The sequence below is a fragment of the Hippopotamus amphibius genome, chromosome 1, assembly GCF_030028045.1.
Source record: "Hippopotamus amphibius kiboko isolate mHipAmp2 chromosome 1, mHipAmp2.hap2, whole genome shotgun sequence".
Taxonomy (NCBI): Eukaryota; Metazoa; Chordata; class Mammalia; order Artiodactyla; family Hippopotamidae; genus Hippopotamus; species Hippopotamus amphibius.
The window spans coordinates 166,250,845-166,258,636 of NC_080186.1; the positions used below are offsets into that span (position 1 = coordinate 166,250,845).

The window sequence follows — 7,792 nt, forward strand, 5'->3', positions numbered from 1 at the left end:
TCCTGTAATAATATTTTAATGAACAGGAAATTTTAATTTGAGAATAATTCAATTTAGGTATTAATTTTATGTTTTTTGTGTGTCTAGCTTAATAAAATCTTCTCTCTCCTGAAATTGTGAAGATATTCTCCTATAGTATCTTATAAAACTTTATATTTTTGCTTTTTTTGTTCATTTGTTTTATTAGAGCAGCTTAAATTTATTTTCAAATTACATGAATACACAGAAATTCAAGGAATCCCTTAAATTCTAATACTTTATTTCCTATACCCTGTTATAAAGTTCAGAGTAGAGTTTCAGCATTAAATAGTGACACATGTCAAGTTTCAGACTATTTATTAATCAGTGTAAACCCCAACACAATACACTAACATGATTTCATGCATTTAGAGGGGAAATATTTCCTGGTTAAGTGGAAAATTGTGCGGATGGCTTCTGGAAGACCTTCATTTTAAGCAGCTTTATAGTGAAACATTTCATTTAGAAGTCTGGACCTTCTTTCTTCAGTTTGCAGTAATCTACATTCACTGAGTACAACTTGTACTGATCATTGGGACTCAGTTTGTTCCTGGGTTCTGGGTTCCTCTTTCTGTCCCAACTGACATCTGGATTGAACATCGCCAGGTGCAAGACATACAGTGCTGCTCCAGTACCTCCCGCTCCAATAAATATGAAGAGGGGGATCACGCTAGGATGCTTCTTGGCCTGACCGATGATCTGGTGAAGCATGGCTGCGACAGAAGCTTCGAGTCCAGACAGAGAACAGCAACCCTGCAAGGCCTGGGACTAAACAGTCTCAGCACCGAGGTGGAGCGGATGTCCAAAGTCACCTAGGACCTCCTACCTCTATATTTTTGCTTTTTCTAGCAAAGATTTATTTAAACTATGATAATTGCTGAAGCTATGTAAAAAAATTGGCAGTGAACTTGAAGAATCTTACAAATGTTGATTCCTCCCTTTTGACCCAAACACTCACTTCTAGGAATCAATCCTACGTAAATAGCTCACTTAGGAAATAATAACTTACTTTTAAGAAACAATTTTAAGGATATTTATTGCAGCATGATATATAATAATAATTTTATATGCGTTAGATATTCAATAAAATAAAGCATATCTCTAATGAAATATTTGTAGCTGCTGAGAAATCACTATGGGATTCTGAGATCTGCACGTAAAACTTAACTATTACTTTGCTTCATAACAAGAAAATATGTACATATTGTAATTTTAAAAATCTAATAAAATATTTTTAAATCACACTTTTAAAGAGCTTTAAATCACATATACTAATGCTCACAGGAACACAGGTTGTTTTAACATCTGAAAATCAATTAATGTATATATTATAGCAATAGAATAAAGGACAAAAACCACATGGTACTGTCACCTTTTGACAAACTTCAACAGCTGTTCATGTAAAAACACTCAACAAACTAGGAATAGACAGGAACTTCCTCAGCCTGATAAAGAACATCTACAATAAACCTTAATATCCTATTTAATGAGGAGAGGCTGAATGCTTTCCCCTGAATATCGGAAATAAGAATGTCCACTCTCATCACTTCTATTCAACACTGTAATGGAATTTCTAGTCAGGGCAATTAGGCAAGAAAAAGAAATAAGAGGCATCTGGACCAGAAAGAAAGAAGTAAAACTATCTTTATTCACAGATGACATGACCTTGTATATGGAAAATCCTAAGGAATCCACTAAACAACTGTTAGAACTAATAAATAAGGCCAGCAAGTTTGCAGGATACAAGATCAAAAGCCTATTGTATTTCTATATACTAGCAGTACAATCCAAAAATGAACTAAGAAAACTATTCACAAAGAATAAAATACTTAGGAATACATTTAACTAAGGAAGTGTAAGATATGTACTCAAAACTACAAAGCATTTTTTAAAGAAATTAAAGATCTAAATAAATGGAAAGACATCCCATGTCCACGGGTCAGAAACTTAATGGTAATCTGTTGTTGAGATGGTAATCTACAGATCAAATGCAATCCCCATCAAATTCCAGCGGGCTTCTTTGCAGAAACTGACAAGTTGATGCTAAAATTCATGTCGCAATGCAAGGGAGCAAGAACAACCAAAGCAACCTGGGGGAACAAAAAAAGAGGACTCACATGTCCTGCTTTCTAAACTTATTACGAAGCTAAGGTAATCAAGACTGTGTGATACTGGCATAAGGATTAGACATACAGATCAAGAGAATATAACTCAAAATTCAGAAATAAATCCTTACATTTCAGGTCAACTGATTTTTTTTTTCTTTTTTTCTTTTGGCCGCACCTTAGTTCCCTGACCAGGGAATAAACCCGGGTCCTCAGCGCCAAAAGCACAGAGTCCCAACCACAGGACCACCAGGGAACTCCCTAAGGTCAACTGATTTTTGACAAGGGTATCAAGACAATCAACAGGGGAAGAACAGTCTTCAACGAATTGTGACGGCACAATTGAATACTCACATGCAGAATGAAGCTGGACCCCCATCTCACACCATATGGAAAAATTAACTCAAAACAGATCAAAGACCTAAATGTAACACGTAAAACTCTAAAACTCTCAAAAGAAAACACAGGAATAAATATTTGTTACTTGGATTAGGCGACGGTTTCTTAGCTATGGAATCAAAAGCACAAGAAACCAAAGAAGAAAGAGAGAAACTGGACTTCATTAAAATAAAAAACATTGCTGCTGCAGAGAGCATCATCAAGAAACAAAAGACTGCAAGAACTGCAGAACTGCAAGAAGTTATGTCTGTTGTTCATAAGCCACCCAGTGTATTGTATTCTGTTCTAATAGCCCAAACAGACTAAGATTTGAGCTGAAGGTTTATATTAACCATATGAGCTTCATACCCAAATAAGAGCAAACTGTCCCTGAAATTATGATAAATGCACATTCACATTTAGGTGTAAAGCTAACATAATACATTGGCCATATACAGACATCAGTCATAAAAAAAAGAAAGTAAAAAGAACAACCCAGATGATGGTAGAAAATTTTTACAAATCATATATCTGACAAGAGACTTGTATATAGAATATATAAAGGACTCTTACAACTCAATAATAGAAAGACAATACTCGGTTTAAATAAATGGGCAAAGGATCTGAATACACATTCCTTCAAAGAATACATAGTGCAAATGCCCAATAAGCATATGAAAAAAACATTCAACATCATTAGCCATCAGGAAAAGCAAATCAAACCATAATGAGATACTATGTCACATTACTAGGATGACTATAATCAAAAGGACATATATGGAGTGAAAGTTTGGGGTTAGAAGATGCAAATTATTATATATAGTATGGATAAATAACAAAGTCCTATTGTATAGCACAAGGAACTGTATTCAATATCCTGTGATAAATTGTGATGGAAAAGAATATAAAAAAGAATGTATATATGTATAACCAAATCACTTTGCTGTACTGCAGAAATTAACACAACACTGTAAATTGACTACACTTCAATTAAAAAAAAAAAGGACAGATAATAATAAATGTTGGCAAAGATGTGAAGAAATTGGAACCCTCACGCACTACTGATGGGAATGTAAAACAGTGCAGCTGCTTTGAAAAACAATTTGACAGTTCCTCAAAACGTTAAACATAGTTACCATATAACTTAGCAATCCTACTGCTAGCAATATACCCAAGGAAATGAAAATACATGTCCATACAAAAATTTGTATGTGAATGTCCACAGCAGCATTATTCACAATATCTACAAAGTAGAAATAACCTAAACGTCCACGAACTGATGAATGGATAAACCAAATGAAGTATATCCATACAATGGAATATTATCCAGCCACAAATAGGAATGAAATTCTAATACATGCTACAACATGGGTAAACCTTGAAAACATTAGGTAAGTGAAAGAAGCCACATATTGTGTGAGTCTATTTAAATGAAATATCCAGAATAGGCAAATCCATAAAGACAGGAAGTAGATTAGTGGTTATCTAGGTCTAGAAGTGGGGCATGAGGGGAAAAGTAAAATGACCCCTAATGGGCATGGTTTTTTGAGGAGGGGGGTGATAACGTGTTCTGAAATTGATTGTGGTGATCGTTGCACAGCTCTGAATATCCTGAAAACCATTGAACTGTACTCTTCAAATAGGTAAATTGTATCGCGTGTGAATTAGATCTCAATCAAGCTGTTTATTTTTTAAAACTTCAATGGAGCTGACAGTCAGGAGGACTCTGGTGACACACAGCAAGAACCATTTCAGTGCCTTGTTGGGGTGCTGGAAAGTGACAGGCTGGGGAGTAATGTGAGCAAGGAAGAAAGGAAAATACGTGGAGAAGACTCGGGAGGCTCCTCTGCCAATGAGAGTGGGAGTGAGGTCTGATGGGAGGTCTTGGGGGTTTGCAGGCCCCCATGAGACACATTATATTCCCAAGCCTGAGATCCAGCTCCTCAAAGAAGTTGGTGACGATGACTCTGTGGGCCTTTCCAGTCTTCTATCCTGATGGTGGCAGGACCAGCCAGGCCAGTCCTCTCTTCTCTACGCCACTAAAACTTAGCCACCTGGAAAGACTTACCACACCCCACCTCACCTTGGAACCCTTCCCTGAGGTGCTAGCTCCCACGGACGTCTCGCTTCTCAGCATGCTCTTACACTACACACAAGATGTCATCACCACACTATATCTTACAGTTTATGGGAGCAGCTTGCAAGTATGGGGAGGTACACACACGCTGCTTCTCTAGCCTGCGAGGACGAGGGGACTCAGGCATGGTTCCAGCTTACATATCTCTGACTCTAACTCCCACCTGCTCAAGCAGGGCTTCTGCAGTCCCCTGCTTGGTGCCCCAAGGAATTCTGGGAGCCCCAGGGAATGCTCTGGAATAGCCCAGGAAGGTCCCATGCAGGGTCTGCTGTCTCTTCCCTATGCTGTTCTTCTGGTCACTCTCCGTCTCCCAGTGAGGATGTAGGTCTTGGTGTTGATTACACTTTGTCAGAGGGGTCCCTGAGCAGCATAGCTTGGATGCCACTGCTTTACTAAAGCAGTGAGAATGCCCAATTTTTTTTAAAGAATTTTATTGAGATATGATTGACATACAATATACTGCATAAATTTAAAGTGTACAATTTGACCCCCTCCCTTGCTTTCCCCCCTTGGTGTCCATATGTTTGGAGGAAACCCAATTTTTAAGGACCACCTTTGCTCCTGTGCTTTCTATGGAGTCAGACATTTGGCCATATGAAGCTCAGCTAAGGATATGTCTTACGGGAGGGACTACACTGAATGCAGCCTCAATCAGCCTTAATGCCACAGCCTATAACCTCTAAGTCAGTATTTTCTCTGCATTGGCCATGGGATTCTCTAACCAGACCAGGTATCCCTGATTCACTGATGCTAACCAAGGGACCTGATTTGGGGAACAGGATATTGCCTGGAGCCTGTAACCCAGAATCGTGAACCTGCCAAACTCATTCATAAAGATATCTCTTATGGGGACTTCCTAGGTTAAGATCTGCCTGCCAATGCAGGGGACACGGGTTCCATCCCTGCTCCAGGAAGATCCCACATGCCACGCAGCAAGTAAGCCTGTGTGCCACAACTATTGAGCCTGCACTCTAGAGCCTGTGAGCCACAACTATAGAGCCCATGTGCCACAACCACTGAAGCTTGAGCACCTAGAGCCCGTGCTCCGCAACAAGAGAAGCCACCGCAATGAGGAGCTCATGCACCACAATGAAGAGTAGCCCCTGCTTGCCGCAACTACAGAAAGCCTGTGTGCAGTAACAAAGACCCAAAGCAGCCAATTAATTAATTAATTAAAACAAAAAGAAAAAAATATATTAAAAAAAAGTGACCTTTAAAAAAAAAAAGGTATCTCTTATGACCATTGACCCTTGCCTGGGCTTCTACAGGCTGACCTCCCTTTCAGGAGATGGTCATTGAATCTAGGTTTCTAGGAAAGCCATGTTTTCCAAGGTGACTACATGTGCCACCCATTCCACCTGGGCCAGAGCCAGCAAGTAAGATACACTTATTAACCCTTGGGCCCCAATGTGTTCAGAAGAGCACCAAGTTTCATGGGGCTGGGCTTAAGGTGGGAGAGAGACTTCTGCATACTCCGTCCTCCTCTTGGAGGACAAAGATGCTTATTAATTAACATATGAAAAAAGGCTCTGATAAAGCCTACAGTAAACGGTGTTTGAGTTTTTTGAACACAGTGCTTCCCAAACATATTTGTCCATGGCATCCTTTTTTGTCCCCCCCACCCACTATCATACTACCCTAACCAAAAAGTCCAGAACTCATGACTGGCATTTGGGGCCTACTCTACAGATTTCATTGGTCAGCCTCTCTCCTCTTCTGCCACCAGGACTCCTCTCCACATCTTGCATGTTCTTCTCCTCCAAGGCATAGCCCACAGCTGTCTCTGCCTGCTTGGGTGCCAGTATATCTCAGCCACCTGTTCCCTTAAACACCCAAAGACCCCTCTTCCCACCTCGTATCCACTGCCGGCTATTGCTTCCAACCTTGAGTATCCTTGAGTACCCTGGATGCCGGTCCTCTCTCCCTCCTCCTTTCCAGGTCATTCCTTGCTGCTTTCTGAGTTGCCCTTGTGAGGTCATGGGCATAGGATACCACACCTGACAACAATCCAAGGGGGCAGGACTGGGTCTTGAAGTGTTCTCAGAACCCGAGTCCCCTCACTCAGCTTCCTACCCCACAGGAACTCTGCCTCTGGCAGTAGAAGAGCAGGAGGCAGCGGGACTGGAGATGAGATGGGAGTTGGGTGACAAGCCAGTACCAGCTTCTCCCCTGGGCAGGGACCAGAGGCTGTCCCCATGCCTGAATCTGTAACTCGGTGAATACACGATCAGTGATGGTTCTTAGAGAGAAGCCCCTACCCCCAGCTCGGGACACATTTCCCACGTGGGAACTGGCCAACTTCCCCAAACTCAAGACACATCCTGGCTGGAGCTGGCTGTGGGCCGGGCACCTCCGGGGCAGCCGGGCAGGGCGGGGTGTCCTGGAGAGCCGCGGATGGGCCTCACACCCAGCCCGGGCCAGGACACCCAGTCCTTGGCAGAGGCCCAAAGCGGCTCTGTTTACAGAATCTGTCAGCTCCGTTTCCCCCTCCCCCTCCCCCTCCCACCACTTCCCCTAGAGTCCTGGGGGCTGGGAGACAGGCAGGCGGGGCCTGCGGGAGCCTAGCAGGCGGCCAAATCCCAGGCCGGCCCCTCAGGACCCCTCCCCTTCTTGGCTCCTAGGGTCCATCCGCCCCGTTTTCCAGTCTCCTGGTTTCCCCTTTAAAGCACTGAGTGGGAATGCACATTTTAAAAGAGAAATTTGCAGAAGACAATGCTTCCTCCCGAGGCAAGTTTAGCTAATGCTGGAAAGACAGGCGCTGTGCCGGTAGGTACAGGGAGATTTTCCCAGGCAAGGTGCTTCCTGGAGACCTCCAGACAGCCCGGAAGGAGGTTCGCTCTTTCCTCAGGACCCCAAACCCATGGGCCCCCGGGAGTTTTTCCAGAACTGCCGGAGGGACTAGGCACAAATTAGCTGTAGCCGGGCAGGCAGGCCGGGGGCTTTCGGTGGGTAGACACGTCTTGAGATAAGGCCAACGGCCGGCCGGGCCGCAGTGACTCAGCTGCGGCGGCTGCAAGGAAGCTCCGCGGGCCCCGAGGAACCGGACAGAGGAGGCGGGGCCCAACCGGGGACGCCCCGCCCTGCCCCAGGGCTCCGGGAAGGCCGGCCCACCACCCCCAGCTTCCCAGAGGCGCCCGGATTTCCCACGGGTTTC

At 43.2% G+C, this 7,792-nt stretch overlaps 1 protein-coding gene across 1 annotated transcript; it reads right to left on the reverse strand.

The window, feature by feature from the left end:
* Positions 1 to 331: 331 nt before the first annotated feature.
* Positions 332 to 729, reverse strand: LOC130832770 (cytochrome c oxidase subunit NDUFA4-like). Its single transcript, XM_057701554.1, has one exon. The coding sequence runs from the start codon at positions 727 to 729 to the stop codon at positions 481 to 483; it is 249 nt and encodes an 82-aa protein (XP_057557537.1). The 3' UTR covers positions 332 to 480.
* Between the last annotated feature and the right edge of the window lie 7,063 nt (positions 730 to 7,792).

Bases quoted from the DNA above. Each gene is read 5' to 3' on its own strand.
- LOC130832770 (XM_057701554.1), bottom strand. From the start codon at position 729: ATGCTTCACCAGATCATCGGTCAGGCCAAGAAGCATCCTAGCGTGATC.